At 48.5% G+C, this 26,749-nt stretch overlaps 4 protein-coding genes across 12 annotated transcripts in view; 3 read left to right on the top strand and 1 right to left on the bottom strand.

Annotated features, from left to right (window-relative positions):
* Positions 1-26,749, bottom strand: part of LOC105354996 (CD209 antigen-like protein E) — a 686,243-nt gene that overhangs the window by 558,352 nt on the left and 101,142 nt on the right. The gene's annotated exons all lie outside the window — the stretch shown is intronic.
* On the top strand, positions 765-20,936 carry ubap2l (ubiquitin associated protein 2 like). Of its 8 annotated transcripts, none has more exons than XM_023959675.1 (30): positions 765-886; positions 2,084-2,209; positions 4,497-4,574; positions 4,879-4,989; positions 5,543-5,717; positions 5,996-6,097; positions 6,184-6,235; positions 7,913-7,957; positions 8,664-8,773; positions 8,972-9,031; positions 9,103-9,155; positions 9,257-9,342; positions 10,136-10,310; positions 10,434-10,629; positions 10,938-11,242; positions 11,334-11,506; positions 11,829-11,949; positions 12,516-12,555; positions 12,628-12,802; positions 12,890-12,956; positions 13,058-13,388; positions 14,925-15,013; positions 15,085-15,138; positions 15,208-15,289; positions 15,384-15,601; positions 16,190-16,295; positions 17,582-17,707; positions 18,584-18,651; positions 18,806-19,000; positions 19,832-20,936. In XM_023959675.1, exons 2-30 carry the CDS (start codon positions 2,126-2,128, stop codon positions 19,925-19,927), a joined length of 3,573 nt encoding a protein of 1,190 aa, XP_023815443.1. In that variant the 5' UTR covers positions 765-886; positions 2,084-2,125; the 3' UTR covers positions 19,928-20,936. The 8 variants fall into 8 exon arrangements, with proteins under 8 accessions (XP_023815443.1, XP_023815445.1, XP_023815446.1 ...); XM_023959677.1 differs by lacking the exon at positions 765-886 and adding an exon at positions 895-1,071 and having other exon boundaries at positions 15,091-15,138; XM_023959674.1 differs by lacking the exon at positions 765-886 and adding an exon at positions 900-1,071.
* On the top strand, positions 21,770-23,665 carry hax1 (HCLS1 associated protein X-1). Its single transcript, XM_023959711.1, has 7 exons — positions 21,770-21,959; positions 22,336-22,574; positions 22,648-22,823; positions 22,890-22,932; positions 23,017-23,150; positions 23,217-23,334; positions 23,404-23,665. The coding sequence occupies exons 1-7, from the start codon at positions 21,895-21,897 to the stop codon at positions 23,475-23,477; spliced, it is 849 nt and encodes a 282-aa protein (XP_023815479.1). The 5' UTR covers positions 21,770-21,894; the 3' UTR covers positions 23,478-23,665.
* On the top strand, positions 24,079-26,704 carry LOC101158209 (aquaporin-10). Its single transcript, XM_004073710.4, has 6 exons — positions 24,079-24,354; positions 24,591-24,717; positions 24,966-25,103; positions 25,181-25,299; positions 25,373-25,590; positions 25,657-26,704. Exons 1-6 carry the CDS (start codon positions 24,094-24,096, stop codon positions 25,847-25,849), a joined length of 1,056 nt encoding a protein of 351 aa, XP_004073758.3. The 5' UTR covers positions 24,079-24,093; the 3' UTR covers positions 25,850-26,704.

Raw genomic sequence — 26,749 nt, 5'->3', positions numbered from 1 at the left:
ATGGACATTGCACATTAAAAAGCATCTCTGAAAATGCACAAGACCTACCCTAAATGATAGTTTCCACCAGTTGTTTCTGAACAGGTGGTTTTACTATTTTAATCAACTGACCTTAATTAAAAAATATGTAATATTAGCTGCATTACGGTGTAAAACTCAACTTTTAGCTTCACTACACATATATGACTTTAGATACATTCAGTGTTTTGACATAACAAATAAAAACTCATAAACTTTTACATTTTTCTTTCTCTCTTGGATCTAGAAATGTTCCATTTTATTTGTAAATCTGGTGTTATGTGTTCTAGTTCTGCCACTCTTTTATCTTATTAAAGGTTCATTTTAATAAAGAAAAACTGTGCATTAGTAAAATAAATATATATTTAAAACTCTTCTTTCAAGTGATGCCAAGTTTTAAGTGTTTAAACAGTTTTTCTTTTATTGCAGAATTCCATACTTTTTACATACATGTATCATGTATTTGCGAAAAACATACAAATAATGCTTGTTGTTAGCATATTTACACGTGTGTATATAATATTTAGCCATAATAAAGAGTTAATTAATTAAATGTTCTCTGTGATCGTTTGAAAAGTGAATGAGATTCTTCCATTCCTGTGGAGGACTCTGTTGCTACCTGCTACGGTGGCCGTGCGAGGTCATTTCGGAGCTCTCGTCTTTATGGATGGTGAATGGAGCGGAATTTATTTCCCTCGCTGCTGCTTCATTCATCTCTGTGCTGCTGAGAACCTTCTGCCTTTTCTCGGTGGAGTTGAATATCTGGAACTATATCTGTGAGTGGTCACGTGGTGTGGGTCTGGTTTCCTCGAAGCGCTCTGAACCACGTGACGCAGTTCTCCGTGGTGTCAGAGTGGAAAAGAAACAGGTAAATTCACACCCTGCTACTTATTGTGTGAGCGACGCGACTCTTTCAGGGGGTTCTGTCCAGTTTACTGGTGTGAAATGTGAATTCCGGAAGTATTCGCTGTCCTGCATCCGAAGAAAGGGTCGACAACCAAACAAATTTTCGCTCCCCTCAGAATCAAAGTGTAACATTGGAGCGGGTTTCTGGTCAGTACTGCCTGTTATTTATTTTCATCCGAGCGGCCTGCAGGCCTGCCTTTAGCATCGGTGCTTGACTATCGAGCGCCGGGGCATCAGATTATGCGGAGTTACGTTTAGTTGCAAACGTTACAATGGCGCAGCGGTACTCCGGTAACTTAGCTAACTGAGCCGAGGCTGCCCAGTTTAACGTTATTCCTTCGTTAGCGTAGAAGTTGTTAGCATGGTGTTTGTGTCGTTTGAGCATTTTCTTGTTTCCGCCTGTTAGATAATGATTGGCTAATTAACCTGTTGGCTAAGGTTCGCGGGCTAACTGTAGCCGCGCGCGTTCGTGCGGACGGACGGCCAGCGGAACTGAGTTAGCTGTTTAGCTAGCGGCTCCGAGCGTTAGCCTCGTTGTCGCCATGAGGTGAAGACGTGAGATCAGGAAGCCCACCGGGGGACACCAGACCCCCCTGGATTAGGGGGGGGGGGGGGGTAACATTCTGGCCATGTGGCCGGTTAGTGACCCGAGACGTTTATTCGACGAGCCTCGGCCCTGTTTGTGTTTGTGGACACGTCGAAAACGGTTTTACGTAACGCCCGCGCGGGGCTAGCTGTTGGCTCGCGAGGACAGAGTAGTGCGTGACGCTGTTTTTTAGTCTGTACTGTGATGGGTTCTTGATGTTTTGGAACATCCAGAACACGAAGACCATAAGTCTGATCCAGCCTTAAGTGGATCGACGTGCAGCCTCGCAGGATGTAAAGCTACGGGGTGTTTTGATAGGTAAATAATAAGTCAGAGGATCTGCTTCCGGGGCAAGATCTGCATTTGGCTCATCAAGGTTGACCCAGAAACGGTTTGGATGGACAGTGAGGTCAGGGGAAACATTGGGTTTCCAGCCGGTTTCGAACCTTTCACCGTGTTCTGCTTCCCTCACATACAAACAAACAGCAATAATAAGGAAGAGCAGCTCACATCCAGGAGATCTGGTAACCCTCAGATGTGGGTGTTAACGCTCCTCTCCTCCTGTCTTCTCAGGTGTTATTTCTTTGTAAATACTGTTATTTGTATATACTGTAAATGATGACATCCATGGGCGGAAACCGAGCCCGGGGCAGCTGGGAGCAGACACAGAGCCAGACACAGCACAAGCAGAGGCCCCAGGTAAGCTCAAGACGCCGCACAGTTTTCTGATCGTATTATGGGACGTAGTTTCTGCAGAGCGGCAGGCCTTCAGTAGAAATTCACCTCTGTGGCAGGACCATCGGTGTGGAGCAGCCTCACCCCCCCTTCCCATCACCTATATCTGAGATGTTTACACTCTCTCCTGCTAGCTTCCAGCCCCTCACACCCCCAACCTAACGTCAGTGATGCAACAAAAATGGCAGCAGAAATTCTCATTTAAGCTTAATTTTCTTAAAGTATGTCCTCCATCATCTGTAAAATGCCAGAGAAACATGTTAAAAACACCAAAAACACAATTTTCATTATAGTTAGTTTGACTCTTTTCTGAAATCTGCTTTTAGTTACCGTGCAAATTTATATTGAAATGCAAATAAAAAATATCCCATAACTGGCCAGAGCATCACAGCCAAATCGATTTGATTCTTAAATTCAAGGCCTGATAAATCTGTAAAATGTCAAGATTTTTATCGTCAAGATCTATTTAATGTCAAATGTGTAACAAATTTAAACCTACGACACAGAGGAAATTACTGTCCTCATAGGGAAACAAAAAGACTCAAGCAGAAAAAAATAAACAATGATTTAAATGTAAAAATTCTTCTGGAATTGGTTACAAAATTGTTTGGTCATTAAAACATCTTAAGTCTTCGTGGTGACTTAAAATTAAACACACAAACTTTCTTCAAGAAAAAGCCGAATTTCTGCCTCCTTAGTGGACAGACGAACATTTTTACCTATAAAAAAATAATAAATTCTCTTAAAGGTGCGTTAACTGTCAGGAGGCGGAGCTCTGTCTCCCCCTGTGGTCACCGGCGGGTGACGTCTCCAGAGTTCTAGACGCACTACATCTCCCAGCAACCCCAGCACACACTTTCTGGATGCTTCACACCTGACTTTCATTTGCAAGCACTCTCAGTCTATTCATGCACTGAGCCTCACTCAGTGCGACGTATTCTTTGTGCCATGCTGCTTTCGTTACTGAGCCCTGAATCCTGACCTGATTTCGGTTTGTCTGCCCAGAATCTCACCTGGATCCTGACTACTCTAGTTTCTCCTGATGCTCGTTTTTGACCCTCCTGACCCTGATTTAGCTCTGTGGACTTTAGCTGTGTTAATAAACCTGCTGCATTTGTGACAGTAACCCTCGGATTACTTCAATTGTATTGCATTTCGTGAGGATAGTTTGATTCACTCTATTGTATTTTTTGACCCAGAGAAGAGGTCGCACTATAACGAGGTTACAAAACCTGCACTGCCTTCTACAGATCCTTTTCTGTGATGCTCTAGCTTAAAAAAAAAGAAGTTAGTCAACATTTTAGGAAATTATGTCAAATTCTGTTAGTTTAGGATATTCTATGTTCTTGTAGAAGAAGAAACTCAAAAATCGACTAACCGGTGAGCGATCAACCATTCAGGAATGAAATACTTATAATAGGTTTTAGTGTTGTTTGCTTTATGTACAGACTGGGTTCTACTGTAAGTTTTACTGTATTTCAAACTGAATGAAACGATAAACAGACATTTCCCAGCTGTCTGTCGTCTGCTCATCTTTACTATCAAAGTTAAAACTCTGGGAAAACCATCATTTTCTGCTTTGCTCTATTGGTTTCCCAACTTTCTCATCTGTGATTGAACTCAGATTTTCTAATCTTCTATGTTTAAAATCACTTCCATACCTTTCACTTTTTCACCAAACTCAGTCTGTGTTAATTATTAAGTCGTCATAGAAACTGGCGTCTGCTTTTAGATAAAACATCTATAAACAATAAACTATGATGCACTTTGGGTGTTTCTGTTGATTTCTGGCGGATTATTTGAGATGACTGGCTGTTGGGGGTCAAAAGGTCACGTTCAGACGTGTGCTGAAGCCTTTGTCCTTAAATGACTCAGACTGAACAGAGGAAGTTGGGACCACAAGGGTTCCTGTCATATTCTGAAGCACAAGAGTTAATTACCAACAATATTTGACATGTTTTCTCATTTGGATTTTAAATAAGTTTCCTTTTGTTAGATGTTAATTAGAAATGTGTTAATTATAACTACTGACTTGAAAAAAACCGACACCCTCAGAACTATTTATACTGATATTCTTATGGGATTTAAAAATAAAAACTTAATTGTTTTAATATGTTTCTAAAAAGGCAAATATTTCCAATAACTGCAGAAGAGCAACAGCAGCGTTTGAACAGAAGCTTTGGCTTCATTGATGCTTTTCTTCTCTGCCGTGACTCTCTCTCCCTCCCTCTCTCTCCCTCCCTCTCTTCAGGCGACCGCTGAGCAGATCCGACTGGCGCAGATGATTTCAGACCACAACGATGCAGACTTTGAAGAGAAGGTCAAACAGGTGAGGATGTTGCTCCGCCCCCTCGCACGCCGCTCCGTCTTTCACTTCCTGTCTGCTGTAGCAGCGGTTATTTGTTAACTGACGCTCCAATCAAAACACTGCTTCAGATTTATGGATTGAGGTGCTCGAACGTGTGCACGGGACATTTTTTATTTGATAATGAATTAAAAGTGGAGGTGATTTGAGGTCTCTCCAAAAGAACCGCGTGCTTAAATCACTGCTGGTTCTGATGGTGTTGCTGAGGAAAACTGACTCCACCTTGAAAACGTATGTTGGGACGTGAACCGGCCTCCTTGTTTTTCAGCTGGTTGACATTACAGGCAAGGATCAGGACGAGTCCATGATTGCCCTGCATGACTGCAACGGAGACGTCAACAGAGCCATCAACGTGTTGCTCGAGGGCAACCCTGACACCGTAAGCCTCACTGACGCCTCACAGCTCGGGTCCTCTCTTTTTGGACAAGAGTGACATTTAAAGAATGTAAACTCTGGATTGACCTCTCACCTCTTAGGCACATGCATGTGTGTAGATTTCAGGTGATCGGATGATTTCAGGTGTTTTTGCTAAACATAATTTTTAGTTTTTTGTCTTTGCTTCAGACTCAAAGAATGTGATTGTTCCTTTTTGATTTAAGTTTAACAAATGAAATAATTGAATTTAAAGTTTAATTTTCGCGGATATTTGCTCAGAAACTCTGCTGTGGATTAAAATAGCGCCCCCTGTCTTCTGCTTCATTCATGTTAAAATTATGTGAAGAACTGCATTAAAAACCACAAAAAGGCTAAAGTCTCACTGTAAATGTTGTAAAAAGGGGCAACATGTGGTTTATGGAGATGACAGAAATTCCTCTGTTGTCTTTGGTCGGCGTGGTTCATCCGGTTCTCCCTCCAGAAACAACCATGGAAAACGTATTTCTCTAGTGGAGAGTCAACTTCAGTGTGAACTCCATTCTTTTTTCTTTTTTAAGGACTCCTGGGAAATGGTGGGTAAGAAAAAAGGAGTATCGGGTCAGAAGGAGATCAGCCAGGCTGAAACCGGCGAGGAAGGAAAGGAGAACCGGGAGAAAGGAGCAGAGAAAGATGCCGCACGCCGTCGGGGCGGAGCTCCGCGGAGAAGCCGTGGAACCAGCAGAGGGCGGGACTGTAAGGACTCCTCGGGTCGTTCTAGTCGCTTCTGTACATCTTAAATGTTTAGAATGCAGCGTGAAATCCTTATTCTTAACTTGGTCTGTGAGTGGATGAAGATTCTCCGTCACGACTCGACTCAGACTCTTGAGTTTAGATTCTTCAAAGCATAAACGTCCTTTTCCCAAATCGTATAAATAATGCAGGAGGTTCATTCTGTGAGTTTGTTGTCAAGTTTCACTCATTTGGGGAAGAAGTTGGAGGTTTCATGCTTGGATCTGATCTCCATGACGCAGTTCGCAGCCAGGAAAACGGCCTGGACGGAGGAAAAGCTGCAGTCGCAGGAAGAGGAGCGGAGCGAGGCCGGAGGGGCAGGGGCAGAGGAAGGGGGGCAGTTGGTAACCCATTTAATGGACTGGAATGATGTCATTCTGTAGTAGAAACCAAAACCAGCCTAAGAAACGGTTTCTCCTGGTCTCCCCAGGGCTGTCTGGACGGCGAGGAGGAGGAGGCAGATTCTCGGCGCAGGGCATGGGGTAAGGGAATACCTGCACCGCCTGCAGAAGAGCTTTTGTTCTGCTCCCACCTGTTGCCATGGTCACCAGAGAGCAGGACCCCCAGTCTATTTTTTGCCTTGATAACAGAAGGCAGGGCAGACATCAGAGCATTTCCAGAGCTTTGCATGGGCCACATTGGCGTAGATCCAGACGGGATCTGAACCCTCAGCCTCACGGCTCCTGCTCTCTGGCTCCTGGCAGTAATCTGTGCTTTGGGCTCATTAGTGGAGGAGGAAGTGTTAGTCTGACGGATTCTCCGTTCACCCATGTGCTATTTCCATTCACTGTGACGTAGAAAACAGAAGCAGTCACCTCTCAGCTGCAGTCGCATGGTTTTTTTCTGCTTTGACCTCACCGGAACAGGAAACAAATCAAAGCAAACTTAATTTATGCAAAAAAATAAACAGCACCAACTCTTTCCAAAAAAAGATGCTTGAAGTATTTCCCTGAATAAAACCCAGTGACTCCCTAGAATAGTGGATGATGCTGCAGGAAACATTTTAGATTCACAAAAAGTCTGAAGCAACATCAGTTATTCTGTTTAAGCATCAGCTTCAAACCCAGCTGATCCGGTTCTTCCTGGGTTTCTGGCTAAAACAAGAACAATAAAAGTCCCTGAACATATAGGACATTTGTTCATAAATTGATTGAAAAATCAATTTCTGACATTACAATTGCTCCTAATCATAGACATATTTGCACTTAAACACACGTATGTGACATTGGTTCCATTGTTTATGATAATGTAAGTGCAGCCAAAGAAAGGATTCATGTTAAAGCAGGCACATCTGTCATCGGTAAACCCTGTTTACATTCAGACCTTCCTACACGCTGTGCCCGTATTCCTCTCTTATTACGTCTGTAGTTTTTCAGAAGTGCAGCAGAATTCTCTCTGTTGGTGTTTTTTTTAAAGGATTTCTCTCTTCATGGCAGAGTTTTCTGTCTGTTCATTCATCTGTTCCAAAGCCGTTTGCATGCTCTGCTAACCATGTTGACTTCTCTTCCACTGACTTGCATGAAATGTTGCTGTGACGTTTGAGTCTTGATGCTTTCCTTTGCCAACCAGGAATCTCCTGCAGTGTTTGCATGAAAGTAGCTTTTTCAGGTACAGCAGTAGGAAGAAGCTGCAGGCTAACACTAAACCAGATGTCATGCTTGAGTTGATCCCCAACTTCTCTGCTTTCTGTCATGTTTGCCGTTTCCTCTTCTGTCCAACGGCCGTGGTTGGTGGTGCTTTAAGTGCCTCCAGTCCGCTAAAGATCCTTCTGGTTTCATGCAGCAGGTTTCTCGTGACAGAGTCCTGCTGATCACCTGCAGCTAGATTTGAGGCTTTTCATGGTTTCTGACTGATGAAGATCGTTTCTGCTGGTCTTCAGCAGCTGCGTCCGTCTCCGTTCTGTATGGTGTTGATCCTCGGACGGCGGTTCTCTGCTTTGGTTCTTGCAGAAATGCAGCGTTTGTGCAGCTGACGTGTGGTTTGGGTGTCTGGAATCACATTTTGGGACCTGCTGGCTTAAAGCAGATTGGCTTGCTTTTGTTTTTTTGCAGTGAGTGAAAACTGCAGCAGCGTCAGTTGGAGAGCAAACTCACTGGCAGCTTTATGCTTCAAATTTCTTCTTTTGTTTTGTAATTATTGCAATTATTTTTCCCCTAAAGCCAGATTTGTAAAGAGTCCAGAAATGATATAACAGGAGGTGGAAGGTGAGTTCTTTACGCCGTCTGTGCTTGTTTTCACTTTTCTGTCTTTTTAAGTCGCATAAAATGTCAGTATTTATGTAAATAAATATTTAGTATATTCCACTGTATGTTACAAAATGACCGGATGTGAATAAAACGGCTAAATGCCGTCAGTTTGAACTGATCTTGGATGAAGGTGTCCGTTTCATGAGTTAACCTTCATTTATCCAGTAAAGACCTGAGCTGCTGTTTACATTCTTTTGAGCTTTTGTGCAGCAACAGAGTGGCTTTTCTTTGAAATGTTTAGTTTTACACCCTTTTTTAAAATCACTTTTTGCCTAAAGGGCTGTTTGTACCTTGAATTGTTCCAGTTTGAAAGCCTCATCCTGTGGTAAACATGGATGCTGAGGCCGTTTCTCCACAGTCACAGACCCTCACATGATCCGTTTTCTGTGGTCGTCAGGAAGCCAAGCAGCAGTAATGAGCAGGAACTGAGTTCCTTTCAGACGTTTTGCAGCTTTAAGCGCCGCACACGTTGATGGGTCCCTTAGTTCTGCGGCTGGTCTTTTTATTCCTTCACTGGTCTTTTCAGAGCTTTATCCGGTTATTAACACGCATCGTAATCCTGCAGGAAATATGTTTACCGTCTCATTTTATGAATGTGTTGAATTTTTCTGTCAGAGGGTAGATGTTCTCCTCAAACTCTCCCTTTTTAAACTGTCTCCTCCAGAACCTTCAACCCAGCAGACTATGCAGAACCCGCCCAGACAGAGGAAGGCTACGGAGGAGGCAGCAGCACCTGGAACAACACGGGCAGCGTGGAGCCGGAGGAGGGATCACGTCAGTCCCTTTTTAACCTCTGACCTCATGTCTGTAGCTTGTCGTTGGCGTCTCCTGCAGGACAGATGTGCTTCACTGGGATTCTCTGATGGGAGCCGCAGTGCTGCTCTCTGTTTGGTCCTCCTGCATTCAGATGTTTCTGTGAGTGACTGCGTCTTCTCAATAGAGGATCTCTGACTGGCTGAACTGTGTTTTTAGGGTTGGAGTACCCTGGAGGAGAGGGAACCAATTACCCCCCAAAGTTTGATTCTGCCCCCGGTAAGCTCCTCCCCCTTTGTTCTGTTGGAGCTTCTCTGTCCAGCGTGAGAATGTGGTTCTGGCCGTTGCAGGTGCCTGGCGTTCTGCCACGGAGGAGTGGGGGACCGAAGACTGGAATGAAGATGTGAGGCCGTTTACCATGAAGGGTTATCGTAGCCAAAGAGTTTGCCGTTTCCTTTTAGTATTTATTTTCTGTCTTTTTCTCTCCCGCCTCTTTATCTGCAGCTTTCAGAGACTAAAATCTTCACAGCTTCCAGTGTGGCATCAGTGCCTCTGCCGCAAGAGAACGTCACCATCACCAAAGGACAGAGGTGGGCCTTCAGCCACACTCAGTCAATGCTGAGGGTTATTTTAAAAAGGAGTCTTATTGATCTAGGCCTCTCTGGTCTACAGTAGATCCTCGTTAATGCTAAAAATGACCCGTCAACAACAGGTCTACGTGTTTGAAGGCGCCAAAACTCCTCACCACACGTTTCCCACACGTCTCTCAGACGGACACGAACGTTTTCATGCGTTTCTGTCTGGCTTAAACTCTCAAAGTTCAAACCTTCATCCAAATGTTACGGGCGGTTGAGGAGGCCGGCCAATGGTTGAAGGATCGGCGGTTCGATCCCCCCAGCCAACCGTTGTCTTTAGGCTGGACGCTTCACCCTCTACCTCCAGCATTGCTCCACTGTTGCGTGAATGCAGACACTCAGAGTGTGGTCGCTTTGAGCGTCTGGAAAAGGGCAGAAAATCCGTAATTATAACTGTTAAAGATAAGCCCAGGATTTTGGCATGAAGAGCAAAGATCTGATTTGACAAGCTGAACACTTTCTGTACTAGAGACTGATTGACAAGATCTCCAGCCAATCAGGACGCAGAACACAATGCTCTAAAAAAAGAAGAAAAGGCAAAATTATTCACAAAAAATCCAGAAAAGGGGGAAAAATGAACACTGGTGTTGATCAAAGATGGGCTTTCATTTAGCAAACAATGAACATGAAACCTTTGGAGGTTGTATTTGAGGAGACTGTTGTTGTAAATCAGTAAATAGTTTATCTGAAGCCTGGTTGACGGTCATCAGACGACGACTCTCACGCTGTGAACGTTTGTGCTCCTCAGGATCGATCTCGCGGTGCTTCTGGGAAAAACTCCTCCTTCTTCTTCCTCTGAGACAGAAAACACCCCCATGGAGCCCCCCCAGACCCCCTCCCTGTCACTGGTTTTCAGCAACTCCAAGCAAGGGGCTTCGCTGTCCCAGTCCTCCTCCAGCAGTCCCTACGCCCAGCACAGCATGGTGAGTGATGGATGGGATGGGGGGGTCGGGTCTGCCTGCTGTTACGGCGGCTTGCAGCTCTTTTATCATGTATGTTGAGCTTCCTGATGCTCAGTGGTTCTGCGAATTCTTCCGACCCTTCAGGGCGGCATGCTGAGCAAAGGCTTCGGGGACGTCGACCCTAAAGGCGGCAGCACCGGAACCACCGGATCCCAGTTTCTGGAACAGTACAAAACGGCCCAGGCGCTGGCCCAGCTGGCCGCTCAGCACTCCCAGAGTGGACCGACCAACACGGCGCCTTCATCCTGGGACACCGGCGCCGGCCCGCTGGGACAGTTCGGTAGCGCTGTTGTCCTTTGAAACTCTTCATCATAAAATAGGAATCATTGTCTTTATTTGGTTTGATCAAAGTATTGTTTTGTCCAGAAGAGTCCAGCAGGTCAATAACATTCAGACGCTTGGTTCATCCTTAGAAGATTGGATTTGTTTTGCTTCAGTTTTCAACTTCCTAAAGAATCTGAATCCACTGCAGCTTCATCCTTGTCAGAAATCTGAGAAAAATCCAATTGTTACTTCGTTCAGATAAATAAAGTTGTGAATGTTTTCCTTCTCTGGGGGACTGATCTTCTGTTTCTGTCTCGACTCCAGACATGAAAGCTCCGGCAGAGCCTGGGATCCACACACCCTTTACGAAGCGGCAGCCGTACCAGGCGGCCACCTCGACCTCATCCATGTTGGATGTTTTCCTGCAGGACAAAGGGCTGTCGGCTTCCTCCTCCTCTTCCTCTTTACCGCAGCATTCCACATCCTCCTCCCTTCCCAAAATGGGATCAATGGCTTCTGTCGGTCACCAAGTCTCTCCCAGCTCCTCGGACGTCCAGGGTTCGAGTCCGCTGCCTCTGCAGCAGCACAAGCTGAAGCAGCAGAAGAAGAGGACGTCCCTCACGACCAAAGTAAGACGGAGGAGAATCCAGCTGCTGGCGCAGACGTCCGTTTCTGTTCCGATTGTTCTAGAAGGTCAACAGAACTCTTGATTGGTCGTAGATTCCAGTCATGGCGGTGGAGATGCCTGGATCCACAGACATCTCAGGCCTCAATCTGCAGTTTGGAGCTCTGCAGTTCGGTTCAGAACCAGTTCTACAAGAATACGAGACCGGCCCGGCCACGACCACACCGAGTAACCAGGCTCAGAATAGCCTCTACACCGCCCCCAGCAGGTGGGTAGCAGCACAATGCTGGGGTTTCTGCTCGGGACGCACAGGGTTCTAAGAATTAAAAAAACATGGAGGGAGGGGGGAAGCCCTGAAAGCAGCAGCAGCAGCAGTGGATGGTCACTTGGTGACGATTCCACTGGTTTTAGGAACCGAGATCAATGTTTAAAAGGGTAAAAATATATTTGTCATCACCTCATTAATACCTGAGGGCAGAACCGTGCTGGAAGTCTGGGTCCACGTTCGTAACGATTCTAAATGTATGTTCGCACCAAAATCCTCTTCACCTTCATGACATCCAGAACCTCCTCTGCTTCACGTCCCGCAGCGAGCCCACCTCAGCTCTCTCCAGCTCCAACCAGATGGACATGTACGACCAGAGAGCTGCTCAAACACGCCGTTACCCCCCCTCCGTGTCCTCGTCTCCTCAGAAGGACATGCAGCCCAAAGTAAGGCTCAGCTTTCCCCTCAACTGTGCATTTCCAATTTTAGACTGATGTGATCCTCACAGGAGAAGTCCAGCCTGCTAGAACCTCAGCATTTCAGAAACCTGCTCCTGAAGTTCAGTCATTTATGGTTTCTGGGTTACAGACTTGATTTAAAGTCAAAATGGACTAAAGCAAGTCGACACGTTACATTCCAGCCCTTTGGTGGCTTCTCCTGCTGTCCTATTAGTCAGAAAACATGAAAAACTGAAGAATTGTGGTCACCAAGGGTTGGGTTGGAGGTTAAAGAGCCCAAAGATCACCACCATGTAAACACGAGAGCGGGATTACAAATCCTCTGGAATATGATGGTAAAACTGCCGTCTATCGTCCCTCGGTTAGCGCTCTGGAAAGGGAGCTGAAGACAGAGTCCCTGCTGCTGGGAGGCTTTTTTTTAGAGAAACAACTCAGGAACGAGTGAACAGGAATGTTCCTGCAAACGCATCAGAGCCTCATTCTCACCTCCGTTTGGACTCAAGTCTGCATGGACACGTGTTCAAACCTGAGACCGCTCTGCTTTTGTTTTCCAGAACGGCTTCAGTTCTATGCAGGCGTCTCCGTCTGTGGAAGGTACGGATCTTCTTCCTGCTCTTCCCGCTCAGGAGAACATGCCAGCTGACGTCTTCCTGTCTGTCCTCGCAGCTGCAGCAGGCCCTGCAGCCTCAGCCAAGAGCTCGGACTCCAGCATGGGCTCTCTGGCAGACGGCGGCTCCGGCCCCGCCTCGCTGTTAACCACGTCCAACCAAGCGTCTCTTAGCGTTCTGGGCCACAGTGAAGACCTGCCCCCGAGCGCCGTTCCCCCTCCTCAACAGAACAGGTACGACGCCGCGTTTACAGCAGCATCTTCCTTAACGGGCCGTGACGTTCCAACCTCCCTGTGGTTTTCTTTTCCCTCCCTCCGCAGCGCTCACCCGTCACAACAGAACAACCTTCCTTCATCTTCAGGGAGGACATCCAACTCCAGCATTCTTGTGAGGCCTCCTATGAGGTTTCCTCTCTGAGGAGCGTCTAAGCGGCGTCTCCTGCTCTGTTGGAGGCCTCCACTAAACGTCTGTTCCCTCTGTTCCTGCAGCATCCCGGCGTAGACGCCGACTCCAACCTACACTCCTCTTTCCCCTCCTCTGTGTCAGCGGTGCCATCTTCATCGGTCCCTTCTTCCTCCTCTTCCTCCGCGGCGGCTGCACAGGCGTCGTTGGGCGTCCCTCAGGGCTCCTCCGTGGGCCCCGCCACAGTCTCCGCTCCCTCTGGTCTCGGCCCCGTCACTGGTTTGGCCATGGGCCTCGGCCCCGCCTCTATGGGCGGCCCCGCAGCAGGCCCTGCCTCCGTTTTAGCTTCTGCGGCGTCACCAAGCATTCCTTCGTCAGCGGCGTCTTCTTCCACACGCAGCTCTGCAGCATCCTCAGGTGAGACGGCCGGACTGTCAGTTCTTCTCCTCAACATTCACTTCAGTGCCAGTCCTGCTCTGAAGCCATCAGGAGAACCGGATCCAGCTTCATGGTGCCGTGTGGTTCCGTCATGGATGAAGCTCATTGAAGCATTTTGCACTGGTTACACCTCTGGAACCTGTAGGACCTTCACCTCCAATGTGTCTCTTTATTTTTTAAATTTACATCTGTATTTTTATTTAAAGCTTGTTTGCTTACCTGGTAACATTTTAACCAGCGCCACCTCACATGTGGCACCAACATGTTTATTCACACTCTAGACATAAAATCATACACAAAATTCCAGCAGGAGAAAAGTTTCATTTTGCTGCAGAAAACCCCCAAAAATGTTCATTAACAAATGTTACAACAAACAATTAACGTTTTAAAAGGAATTTACAAAATAAACAGGAAAAACAAATGTTTTCAACAAACTAAATCACATGTTTTTGAATGAAAATGCAGGAAAATCTGCACAGACTTCTTTGAGCCCCAAAAATAAACCGTTTCTGTTTAGTGGAACACGTGGAGGCTCATCTCAGGCCACACGCCTCCATGCTCCCCCCTGCTTTCCCCCTGCTCCTCCCTGCTCCTCCATGCTCCCCCCTGCTTTCCCCCTGAGCCTCCATGCTCCTCCATGTTCCTCCATGCCCCTTTATGCTCCCCCCTGTTCCTCCCTGCTCCCCCCTGTTCCTCCCTGCTCTTCCATGTTCCATGCCCCTTTATGCTTTCCCTGCTCCCCCCTGCTTTCCCCCTGCTCCCCCCTGCTCTCCCCCTGCTCCTCCCTGCTCCCCCCTGCTTTCCCCCTGCTCCTCCCGGCTCTTCCTGCACTTCAGTCTGTCTGTGCGGCTTCAGCTTCCCTAAAAAGTTTCACTTCGTCCTCCGGGTTAACAGCTGACAGATGGCTCCGCCTCCCATGCCGGTGGCAAACGGGATCTCTCCGCGTCCAAGCTGCCGCTATTTCACTTCCGCGGCAGTCTTTGGCGTAGACAATGGACTCCTCCCTCTCTGAAGCCGTCGCCCATCCCTCAGTCTGTAAAATCTGCTGGAGCGTCTGGTCGATGTTCATCTTCTCCCTCATTTTTTTTGAAGGACTAAAAAAGAAATTACTCTTATCCAGAAAAGACACATGTTCTCTTTTTAACTGCATTAAATCTCTGTCACAGAGAATCAGAACACGTTGAAGTTTATAGTTGTCATGGTTTCATTATGCTGATGTCAGGGCGACCTCGGGACGCCAGGGATGAAAAGGCCCTGGGCTGTCTGCACCTCATGTTATGGACACTCAGCTGATATCTTGGCTCCGCCCACTGTGACTTTTGGGTTTTCTTTAATTCAGAGAATAAATTTCACTTTAAATGGTTCTAATTTGCCTAAATGTCTCCGTGACGTCCTTTTTTTCTGGTTTTCACCTGAAGCTTCTCCAGCAGTAAAACCGAGTTTCTCTGATTCTCATCGACACAAACCGTTTTTCTGGAATTAAATTAAATCTTTTTTGGTGTTTTTTGAATTCAGGGAAAGCCCCTCCCAATCTGCCGCCGGGGGTGCCCCCTCTACTGCCCAACCCGTACATAATGGCCCCTGGACTGCTGCACGCCTATCCTGTAAGTGTCCGTGTGCCGTCTGCATGATGGGGGTGCTTTTTGCCGCTCTAACCGTGTTGCGTGGTGTGAAGCCTCAGGTGTACGGCTACGACGACCTCCAGATGCTGCAGACCAGGATCCCACTGGTCAGTCCTTCACTCTTCAAAACGCCAAACTGTTCCTGCTGGATTCTGTTCATGTTGTCTTTTCTCCAGGATTATTACAGCATCCCGTTTCCGACCCCCACGACAGCATTGACCGGAAGGGAGGGGAGTCTAACCAGCAACCATTATTCTGGTCCGTCAGCTGCTGACACCAACGCCATGTCTGATGTAGGACGCTCTCGGTCCCGTCAGGGGACTTTCTTAAACCTCTATTCCCGTTTTTTCAGGTGAACTGGCGAAATTTGGGCGAGGCGACGCCTCCTCCCCCGCCCCCGCGACCACGTTGGCCCAGACGCAGCAGAGTCAAACCCAGACGCACCACACCACCCAGCAGCCCTTCCTCAACCCGGGCCTGCCCCCCGGTTACAGCTACCCCAGCCTCCCTTATTACACCGGCATGCCGGGCCTTCCCAACACCTTCCAGTACGGACCCGCCGTGTTTCCGGTGAGAAGAACAACCGCCGACCTCCTTGCTCTCCTGTCTGTAGGTCCAGTTTAGCCCGCGGATCGGTACCGGACCGCAGAGAGAAAAAAGCCTGACCTACGCGTTTTAAGTTTTATTTATTTTCTGATTCCGCAGGAAGGTACTATGTTCTCTCCTCCACGTCCGACTCGGACTTGACGAATGTCGAGTCGCTCCGTGTCAAAAATCCATTTGCTCCTATCTGACTAGTAAAACCAGTCTTTCCTCCAAATATGGAGTTATTGTGACAGTTGTTCACACAGACCATAATACTAGCTGTTACTGGCTGTTATGAGGATGCTGCTAATAAAGTTATTTAAACGTTGAACTCACGTTTCTTATTTTAGGATGAGGCTGATTTTTATCTTCCACTAGGAGGGAAAATCTAGAAGCCATTAGAATAAAACGAAGCAGAGGATGAAGATTTGATGAAGACTTTTCCCTCAAAAGGCAACTGGAAGATGAAAAAACTTCAGCCTCATCTGATTGAAGGAACAGAAATGTCTACATGTGATGATGACCTGCTGAACATTTTCTAAAACGACGTGGACGGCGTCCGTGTTTGCCCAGGTGGCTCCTACCTCGTCGAAGCAGCACGGCGTGAATGTTGGCGTCAACGCATCGGCCACGCCCTTCCCACAGGCCAGCGGCTACGGTTCCCACGGATACAGCACTGGTGAGGACGCCCGTGTTGTTCTGTTCGGTCAGTTCTGATTTCCCGTTGGCGTGCGGGGAGGATGACCTTTGACCCGGATCCAGCAGAAGATCTGAGCCTCCATGTTTGTTCTCACCTCTCGTGTGTTTGTGGGAAATCCAGACAAACCGAGCAGAACCTCTGGGTTCTGAGCCTCTGGGTTCTGAACCTCTGGGTTCTGAACCTCTGGGTTCTGAACCTCTGGGTTCTGAACCTCTGGGTTCTGAACCTCTGGGTTCTGAACCTCTGGGTTCTGCTCTGTTTGCTGCGGGTCTCTGTGGCTTTGCTTTTCCTCAAGTGTCTGCAGGGGTTCACCTTCGGCGTCTTAATCCTTAACACCTTCACGTAAAGTTCTCGCCATCCCATCGTTCCCAGCTCCCTTTGGGTCAGACATCAGTTTGTATTCTGTTGCTATGGTAACGCTCTCCTCCATAACACGTAGCTGTTTAAAGCTGCACCATCTGCTGCTTTCTGCTGCTACTCTCACTGTCTGCCCCCCCCACTCACCCCCCTCCCAAAGACGTGGATCAAAGTATTTGCAAATGTTTGAATTTCGGAGCAGCTTGTCGCAGCGGGCGCACGGTTTCCTGCTGCAGCACAGAGGACTCGACACTCGGGATGTCCGGTTTTTGGTCCCGATCCGGGATTTTGGTCCCGATCTGGGATTTTGGTCCCGATCCGGGTTTTTGGTCCCGATCCGGGTTTTTGGTCCCGATCCAATTCATCTGATTTTGAGAAACTGTTGATAAGAAAGTTCCCATCGGATAATATAATTACTGATGAACAGAACCGTCTTTTCCCCAGTTTTCATGATGTCATGAACCTTCATTTAACACAATCAGCTGTTCTGTGGGTTAACGTCAACAATTAACCAGAAAAGCTAGGTGACTATGGCTGTTTGTGTTAAAGCAAACGTTTGATGCAGGAATCTGTGGACTTCCTTCACCGTTCTGACCCGTTTCTGTTGCCTCCAGCCGTGTTCAGCTGCGTTTTACAGCAGCAAAGCGTCGTGATGCGTTCATGATCTGGTAGATTATTTATCTGTAATAATAACTTTAAATGTTTAGCGCTGATCAGAATAAAATCCTCTCTGATCGGGACCCAACACCGGATTTCTGAAACCACACCATCAGGCCTGATTTTGGATCGGGACGCCCCTCCTGGTTCCGTAAAAAGCTGCAGAGTTTGCAAATGCTGTGGTCCGGGTCGGCCCCCTTGCCCGGTGTGTCTAACGCTGTGGGCTGCGGCTGTGTGTCTGACTGTTGCAGGCTATGAGGATGTGGGCCAGGCTTCAGGGAGTGGGGATTTCTGTAAGGGCGGATACGGCGCTGCCGTGGCCGCCGCCGCTTCCGCACAAAACAAGCCAGCCAGCTCCGTCACCGGGCCTGGAGTCGGTGAGTGCTGCTGCAAGCTTCAGTGGAGCAGAGGGAGGGGGCCCTCTGGTGTCATAACCCCACCCCCCCAAACACCTGTAGAATTCCACGGCTAGCCTGCATCTCTTCTTCTTTCTTTCTGTTAGATGGTCATTTTCTGGGGAACTTGTCGTCGGTTCAGTCTGGCTCTCACTGCCGTCACGGTTCTTTGTGTCAATAAAGGTTTAGCGGGGCGTCCCGATGGAGCTGATGAGGGTTTCACTGTGTGGTCAAGAAGCTCAGACGGACTCCAGAACTCTAGAACAGACTCCAGAACTCAAGAACGGACTTCTCAATGCCCTCTAGAATGTTCTCCAGAACAAGTCTGGACACAAACTCCCACCTGCTGATCTCCTCTTGAGTTTGTGTAAACGTGGTTTCGCGGTTCTTACCGGACCGGTCGGCTGAACCTTCAGTGCTCACTGATGCTCTTTAATGCTGACATCACTTCCTGTTGAAGCTTTGTGTAAAGCTGGAGTCCGGTGGTGGTGACACGGGTCAGAACCACTCAGTGGTTGTTCCTTTGTTGTGTGTTGCAGCTCAGAGTTTCTCCCGTTGGTTAAAGTTGCCCGCAGCTCTCGGGTCTCTTTGACCCACCTGCATTATTGGCTTTGGATTAGAACTGTTGCTGGCGGTTTTTGTTTATTATTATGGTCTGTGGCCTGGAAGTGTTGAAGTTTGAAACCCGGTCAGGAGCGTCTTCATCTCCTCCCATACTCTGTAGTTTTCACAAACACGTCGGTGGGGGTCGTTTGGCGTGGGGACCCTCAGACACTCGGAGGTCCCACAGACGTCTTCTGTCAGTGGATCCAAACGGATCCCGGATCTCTCTGACCTTTGTTCCTCTGGCTCCTGCAGGTGTGTCGGTGACATCGAGCAACACGGGGGTTCCTGACATTTCCGGATCTGTTTACACAAAGACACAGGTAATTACAGAGACACGCCTGTGATCACACGCCTGTGGTCACACGCCTGTGGTCACACGCCCTTGACCGTCCTCTGCGTGGACGTTTCTTCTTCTGCTGCGTCTGAAGCGTAAAGTAAACTCGCCGCCGTCCTGCTTGTGGCTCTGTCTTCCAGTCGTTTGACAAGCAGGGTTTCCACGCGGGAACGCCGGCGGCTTCCTTCAGCCTGCCGTCAGCCCTGGGGAGTGGAGGGCCCATCAACCCCCCGGCCGCCGCTGGCTACGCCCCTGCCCCCTTTATGCACATCCTGGCCCCCCACCAACAGCCCCACTCCCAGATTCTGCACCACCACCTGCAGCAAGACGGGCAGGTAACGTGAGCGCTCCAGCCGGAAAATGTTTGTGCAGGAAAACTGTCTGTGGGGAGCTTCATCATGGGCGGTACCGGAACCACGGCGTTCTCGGGTGCAGGGACGGGTTCTCAAACCGGTTCTTCAGGAATGGTGTTATGGGATGAAGGAGAACGCAGGATTGTGTCTAAGATGCTTTCTGACGCTCAGCGCTGCATTTCCGTTTTCACACACGCTCACCTAACGCGTCTTTCACTGCCAGTCGCCACGGCAACGCTAAACACAACTCTGACCCAACAGGGCGCTGAATTAGAACCTGTTGACATGAAGTCTTCAGAACATTCACTCGCTTCACCTTTTGACTAAAACTCCGCCCACTTCATGGCCACACCCTTTCTTAGGTCAGCCCGCCCACAACTGCTGGAAAGCTCAAATGATTGGCTGAAAGTCTACGGCAAAACTGGAGTGATTGGCATGTTGGAAACGAGGCACCAACATCTGTTTTTATTGGGTACCAGTAGAACTCTTGGAACTGTTGGTACCGGTACCAATAGAACTCTTGCTTCAATAGAAGCCTTTGTTCTGTTAGGTTCTAGTGGTACCAAGAGTTCTATTGGTACCGGTAACAATCTTGGTACCAATAGAACTGTACCAACCTCTATGTTTCTATTGGGTAGATATTGTACAGATTGGTAATGGAACCAATCTTGGTACCAAGATCTTTGGTACCTACCAAGATTGGTTCCGGTACCAGTAGAACAGTTCTGTTGGTACCAACTGGCAGCGTGTTTCAGAACCCTCCCCCGCTGGGGCGTGGCCTGACGCTGACGGACGTCTGTGTTCCTCCCGCAGAGCGGCGGCGGCCAGCGCAGCCAGAACGCCTCCATCCAACAGAAGTCTCAGATCAACAAGTCTGCGTACAACAGCTACAGCTGGGGGGCCAACTAACGTCCAGAGGGGGGACACCCCCCACATCGCCGGTGGGCCGGACCGCAGGACTCGACGCCCTTCCTGCAGAACCGTCTCCTCACGTGAACTCCCTGCTCCTCCTGCAGCCTCGACCGTGGTCGGGGGGAGGACAAGCAGGGGGGGGCATGGAGGCTAAAGGGTTTTATAAAATGAAACAGGAATTTGTTTTTCAGACCCCCCCGTCCCTCCCCCTCGCCTGTAACATAGAACTGTTTTCTAAAAGAACCAACATTTCCTGAATGGGTTCTGTTTCCTTTCTTTGGTCCTCCATTTTTTTTGGCTTGAGGGGAGAAAACCTGACTGGGGGGGGGGGGGCGGTTTCATATTCTCACCTTCACCTGTGCTTTCATCCAGACCCCCCCCATACAATATATCCCAAAATAAGTTGCTGTTGAATGCTTTCCCCCCCTTTTATGTCATTTTTAAGTTTGAAGAAGCAGTTGGTAGAGTCGTGAAGTTTATTTTTTACCAAATCTAGATCTATTCTATATACAGAGGCTGTGGGGACAACGCGTCATGTGACGGCGTGCGTGTTTGAACACGTGGGGATTGTGATCAGAAACGTTTGGGCTCAGGGCGGTTGGGCATGCGGCGTTTGTACAGTAACTCCTCCCATGAATCCTAACCGCATCCGGACGGAAGGACAGACGGATTCCCGTCCTTCCTCCTCCTCCTCCTCCTCCTGTCTTCTAACATAAAAGGAAACCCTGCAGCGTTGAATACTGATGGACAGAATTGTATTTTGGGTTTTGTTTCATTTTCAGTGATTTATTTTTATTTTTTTTTGTACTGTGCGTTTTAAAACAAAATCTAAATGGAGAAAAACTAGTCTTGTACATATAAAAACACAAGTACTGTAGTCCCCGTTTGTCCATGGCTTTTTCTTTCCTTCTCAAATCCTTGCAGACTTGTTAGCTTTGTTTTCATATTTTTTTTATTTTGTAAAAATATATAAATATTAAGTAAATAAACAAAGACGTTTTCATCATTTTTGAATGTTTTTCACTTTTTTGGGGTTTGTGAATTTAACAGAATCCTGGATTCATTTCACATCAGCAGATTTCTTTCCTAAAACCAGTTTGATCAAGAAAAGGATGATTATTGGTGAATTAAGTGGGACAGGATGATGTTTTTAATCCCCTGCAGTGACTCTGTCTCTATTCTGGAGGCTTTTCTCTGCTGGGGGGTTCATCCTCTCTCCTTCCAGCAGAGATGATGGACGACAGGAGGCTGAATGATCTGCTTTGCTGAACTCGTCTGGGATTCAGTCTCATCAAATGTCCATCATTGTTTTTTTCTGTTTAAAAACCATTTTGCACATGACTACAAAATAAACTTGATTAAGGTTTTTGTATTTAGAAAACCAACATTATAAACAAAAATGATGGGTGGATTATATGATTTAACACAAGATGATGATAAACCTAAAATGATTTTATTAATTTTGCTTGTATCAAATCTCTGCATTTGTTTGTGAACTAGTTGGTTTAAATACCTCAATCGTCTTATTTAGATATTTTTTATTACTCTCAAGTTGCCTACAAAATATTCTTAGTTAATTTGGGATTTTTTTGTTGAAACGTTTGGAAAAACTAAATGTAGCATTCTAAAAAGTCTTTTCCGTGTAGAATAAGGAGTTCATAAGTTTACGGGTTTGTTTTATTGTTTTTCTTTTATGACTTTATTCGTGTTTTGGTTTTTTTCCTACGTGGTGGAAACGTTTTTATCTTTACAATATTCATAAACATTCTAACGTTTTTTATTTCATAATTGACAGATTCGGGTTTAAATCCCTTTCTGCGTCACACGTTTGTTCACTACGGCTCCGTCTTTACGACACTTTACGGCATTCCGAACGCTTTACGGCACTGTTGACATCCGTTCGGACCGGAGAGTTTAAGGTCCGGCAAAGGTTCCGGTTCGGTTTCAGCCCTAACCGTCACTAAATGAGCGTTTTTGATTTGTTTCGCGGGTTTTTCGGGGTTCCTGGAGGTAATTTTCACGGTCGAAGGTGAGTTTTTCGGGTCGGAGGTTGTTAGATAACCTTCTGGATTAGGAAACCTAAGGGGTCCCGCGGCGCGCGCGCACTTTATTTTCTTAGTTTCAGTTTAACCCTTGTGCCGTCTTAGATGACCCCCCCCCCCCCCACCTTCCATTGACGTGTCCCCCCTACCATGACAAAGGTGGATAAAGGTGGAAAGATTTCATGTAATCCATGGACACCAGTGAAGATCACAAATCATTGAAGAAAAAAGGTTCAGAGCACTGTCTAGTGGGTCTAGATGACCCAACTCCCAACGGTAAAGTGCCTAGGATAGCACAAGGGTTACGGCGCTCGCCGGTACCGGTCTACCGGGTCTCACCGCTCGCTTCATCCTCCTCATCAGAGACCCGTTCTTTGACGCCATGACCCGCGATGAGGAGGACGACGATGAAGATGAAGATGTTTTCCACCACGATGGCTTCATGGGGGGTCAGGAGGACCCTTTCGATGGCGCCTTCAGGTTTGGTTTCAGTTTTGGTCCGGACGGGATGAGGGTCCAGGAGCCCCCGGTATTCGGCCACATTCTCCGGGAGATGGAGGAGATCTTCTCCCAGATGGGTCGCTTGGAGTCTGGACACTTTGGTCAGTCTGAGCTGCTCACCAATCTGGTTCTGGTTCTGGTTCTGGTTTCACACGCCCCCTCTCTGTGTTGCAGATCTCCCCAGGGTCATGCCTCCCCCAGCAGCTCCGGACAGAGGCGGGAATCCTCTGCGGGACTTCATGCTCAAACACCCGGACCGGGCCCCGCCCCACGGGTCCCCTCGGCCCCCGCCCCACGGGTCCCCTCGGCCCCCGCACGCGCCCTTTCACGGCTGGACCCCCTTCTCCAAAGTAAATGAGACCTCTTGCTCAGACCTGTGATGCCTTCACCCTCTCATCCTCTGTGTTTGGATGCAGGAGCCGCTCAGATCTGCAGACGAAGACCTCAGACGGGACGGAGGTGGGAGACGGACCCGACCCGGTTCTGCAGTGTGACCCCCCCCCCCTGTCTGTCTAAAAAACTCTTCCCTCTGGTCTGATCCAGATCTGGACTCTGCAGTGTCCTCTGGTGGCCTGGATCAGATTTTAGCGCCCCCTTCAGGTCAGAAACCAGACCAGCCGAGGAGCAGGTCCTTCTTCCAGTCGGTGGTGGTCTCTAAGGTTCTGAGGCCCGATGGGGTGGGTGTCGTTACGCAGCTTTTCTGGGTTTTTTAGCTTGTTTTCATATAAAATAATTGATGTCAGACTGTAGAGGAGAGGCGGACAGTCAGAGACGGTCAGGGACGCGAGGAGACCACCGTGACCCGCTCAGGAGGTCCCGGGAGACTGGAAGAACCCGGGCAGACCGGACCGGTGCTGCCAGGTACGTCTACGCCCCCCCCGCCTCACCATTCTAGCAGCTGCTGCAAACCTCACAGTTGTGTCGCTGCAGGTGGACCTCAGGGCTCCTCAGACCTGCGAGATGACGACTCGCTGTTCTCCAGGTTCTTTGGAGGCTTCAAATAACCTCCAGAACCTTCAGACCCGTCTGGATCCATCCACGCCGTCTTGTTTGAGAGAAAGTGTTATTTCTGTCCAAAGTTGGCCTCCGTCTGTGATCCCAGGACGGAGAGGAAACTCTGACGATCTATTTTTCTACCGTCGTCTTGGCGCCGCACAGATACGAACCCAATAAAGACCTAATTTATTCACAAGCTGCTTCGTTTGGACTGTTCTTCCCCTGAACACAGTCCTCATCACAATCTGCAGAAACGGATCCGAACCGTCCCACAGGGGGGAGGGGGGGGGGCTCCAGAACCTTTCAGTCAGACTGGTGAGGTGGTGGAAAGAAAGCCCGTTCAGGCTGATCCGGTCCAGGAGGGAAAGCTTTTTCCTCCTGTTCTGCTGCTTCATCAGAGTCAGAAAACAGATTCATGGATTCTGAAGCTGAGTAGTTCTAGTTTTAGCTGTCAATAATGTATTTGGGATGAATGAAGGTTCGTTTCCTCTTTTCTGCAGATTTATTTATAGTTTTTGTGATTCTGTTTCTGGCTGTGACGTTTGAAACTAAAGGATTCAGACTCAGAAAAACAACTTTCACTTTCCTGAGTGGATCTAAAGTCCTCCAGTGGAACAAGCCGTCATGCAGGCGTCCTGGGGGGCGTGCACGCCTGTCAGGGGGGCCTCCGCGGTCAGTGACTCCCCCCTCCTGGGGGCAGCGCCTCCGTGTGACGTCAGCTGCAGGGCGAAGGGGCAGATCTCGCCGGGTCCGACCTGCAGGGTGGCAACACGCCTGGGTCCAGAGGAACGCTCAGGGATGGAGGCGGTCCTGAGGAAGATCCGGATCCAGAACCAGCTGGTCCGGGAGTGCCTGGCTGAATGTCTGGGGGTCTACGTTCTGATTGTAAGTCTGACTCTGGCTGTTTGATTTTTATCCCGGATCGCAGAAAATCTGTTGATTGGCTAATAAACCAGAACCGTCAGTAAACATGCAAACTTTGAGGGACTTTGATCCACAGGCTGGGCGTGGGGGGGTCAGCTGCCTTATCTGTAATGAGCTTCTTGTCAGCCTCATCAAACATTTACAGGTGATGTTCCTCAGTGGGACGAGCGGCTGAAAGCTTTGTGTTCTGCTTGCAGCTTTTTGGATGTGGTTCTGCTGCACAGGTGACCACGTCACAAGAGAGGAGGGGCCACTACCTGTCCATCAACCTGGGATTCGCTCTGGGCGTCACATTCGGGGTCTTTGTGTCTCGCGGCGTCTCAGGTCAGCAAAGTCAGCATAGAAATCTGTTTTCTCTCCTAAATGTTAAATATTTGACATTTTTATGTGATTCTATTTAAAATAACCATCAAAAGTCCAACGATAAATCTGCATTTATCTCTTAAAAAGTAAATATGAGTCCAGTTTGGCACATTTCTCTCTCCCTTTGATTTTCTGAAGTATTTCCTGGGATGCATCAGCCAGCAGCGGTTCTGGTTCTGGTCTGATCTTCTCTGTTCTTCTCCTCTAAGGGGCCCACCTCAACCCGGCCGTTTCTCTCAGCTTGTGCGTTTTGGGCCGACATCCGTGGCTGAAGCTGCCCTTCTACGTGGCCTTTCAGCTCTTCGGGGCCTTTCTGGCTGCAGCGACTGTGGGCCTCCAGTACTACGGTGGGCGGTCGTCCTCCACCCGTGGGGGCGGAGCCGGGTTCCTCGGGTTCCAGAGTGACGGACTTTGATGTTTGCAGACGCCATCAGGACGTACGGAGGAGATCAGCTGACGGTGACGGGCCCCAGAGCCACGGCGGGAATATTCTCCACCTACCCGGCAGACTATCTGAGCCTGTGGGGCGGGGTTGTCGACCAGGTCAGTGGACCCGCCGGGTTCTGTTTGTGAGGGAGAAGTTGGACCGAGATGTTCTGCCCCCCCCCTCCCTCAGGTGGTCGGCACCGCCGCCCTGCTGCTGTGCCTCCTGGCTCTCGGGGACCAGAGGAACACCCCCGTCCCTGACGCCGTCCAGCCCGTCCTGGTGGGCTTACTGGTGCTGGTCATCGGCGTCTCCATGGGTTCGAACTGTGGATACGCTCTGAACCCGGCCAGGGACCTGGGCCCCCGCTTGTTCACGTACATCGCTGGCTGGGGAGCGGATGTCTTCAAGTCAGTAGGCGTCCCTGGGTTTGAGTGTTTTATTTTGAAAGGGCTTCACTGGTGTGGTCTCCTCAGGGCTGGAGGGGGCTGGTGGTGGGTGCCCATAGTGGGACCGTGTGCCGGAGCTCTGCTGGGAACCCTGATCTACCAGCTGATGGTTGGAGTCCACCATCCTCCGCTTCCCTCCGAGTGCCAGACCTCCTGTGAGGAAGCCACGGAAACCAAGATGGAGCTGGAGGCGGAGTCATACTTAAAGAGCCGCTGCTGAAAAGGGGGGAGAGGCAGCCCCCCCCACTGGTTCTGGTTCTGGAGAACTAAAGCCGTGAGGTTAAAGTCATTTTCTGCAGCCACAGTCCAGAAACCTGCGTCACTTTGACTCTAGAGCTGTGCGTTCACGCGATTGGCCCCTTACCTGTCCACGGTGAAGCCCCTCCCCTGACAGGAGTGGGCGTCGTCCAGCGCCCCCATGACCCTTAACGGGAGACGGAGGGTCTCCGATCAGGAGTTCTCCCATCAAACTCTGTTTCCAGGAAAGCACAGATTCTGATTTTAAAGGTTTGGATTCGTGGTGCAGCGGTTTGCACCTTCAGAAGGCCCCGGTTCAAATCCCAGCTGGGTTCACCCTGTGGGCCGTCCCCCGACCTCCCACTGTCCACAAACAGTGGGCCCCAGTGAGTTCAGGACGTGGATGGACGGAGGTTTGAATCCCATCTTTGTTCAGACAGAATCCATAAATATAAATCTATAAAAGCTGAAACTTTTCACTTTCCCTGAATGAAAATTATTTAAACGACGTTTGGAAATTTACAAGACTGTAAAAGACGCCTTTAGAGCCGAGGACGTCGTCTTTTATTGCACTTCTGGGTTTCACAGACGCAGCAGAAGTTATGAGGTCATCGACTCTGAGGGGGGGAGTCGGTTGTTTATGTTTTGATGCTGTTAACCTAAAAATAGAGAAAAGCGGGTCAACCTGACTTTAAAGACCCGGATTGTTCTCAGGGCCTCCAGAGTTAATGTTTTAGAACAAGGAGCCGCTTTTCCAGGAGAAAAGGCAGGTGGAATGTTTTATTACTGAATGCAAATGAAACTTAAAGGGTCAAAATAAAGAAATGATCAAAGTTGACCATAAATAAAGTGAAAACAGCACAATAACAAAAAAGATAAGTTT

The sequence above is a fragment of the Oryzias latipes genome, chromosome 11 (genome assembly GCF_002234675.1).
Source record: "Oryzias latipes chromosome 11, ASM223467v1".
Lineage (NCBI taxonomy): Eukaryota > Metazoa > Chordata > Actinopteri > Beloniformes > Adrianichthyidae > Oryzias > Oryzias latipes.
Note: the sequence above shows the minus strand (reverse complement) of the source record. Positions and strands in the feature narration are given on the sequence as shown.

Excerpts from the sequence above, each read along its gene's own strand:
- hax1 (XM_023959711.1), top strand. The coding sequence starts at position 21,895 with ATGAGCGTTTTTGATTTGTTTCGCGGGTTTTTCGGGGTTCCTGGAGGT. Across the intron at positions 22,824-22,889 it reads GCTGGACCCCCTTCTCCAAA|GAGCCGCTCAGATCTGCAGA; the intron begins GTAAATGAGACC and ends GTTTGGATGCAG. Across the intron at positions 22,933-23,016 it reads AGACCTCAGACGGGACGGAG|ATCTGGACTCTGCAGTGTCC; the intron begins GTGGGAGACGGA and ends GGTCTGATCCAG.
- ubap2l (XM_023959675.1), top strand. The coding sequence starts at position 2,126 with ATGATGACATCCATGGGCGGAAACCGAGCCCGGGGCAGCTGGGAGCAG. Across the intron at positions 9,032-9,102 it reads AAAGTTTGATTCTGCCCCCG|GTGCCTGGCGTTCTGCCACG; the intron begins GTAAGCTCCTCC and ends TGGCCGTTGCAG. Across the intron at positions 15,014-15,084 it reads GACTGCTGCACGCCTATCCT|CCTCAGGTGTACGGCTACGA; the intron begins GTAAGTGTCCGT and ends CGTGGTGTGAAG.
- LOC101158209 (XM_004073710.4), top strand. The coding sequence starts at position 24,094 with ATGCAGGCGTCCTGGGGGGCGTGCACGCCTGTCAGGGGGGCCTCCGCG. Across the intron at positions 24,355-24,590 it reads TGGGGGTCTACGTTCTGATT|CTTTTTGGATGTGGTTCTGC; the intron begins GTAAGTCTGACT and ends TTCTGCTTGCAG. Across the intron at positions 25,591-25,656 it reads TGGGGAGCGGATGTCTTCAA|GGCTGGAGGGGGCTGGTGGT; the intron begins GTCAGTAGGCGT and ends TGGTCTCCTCAG.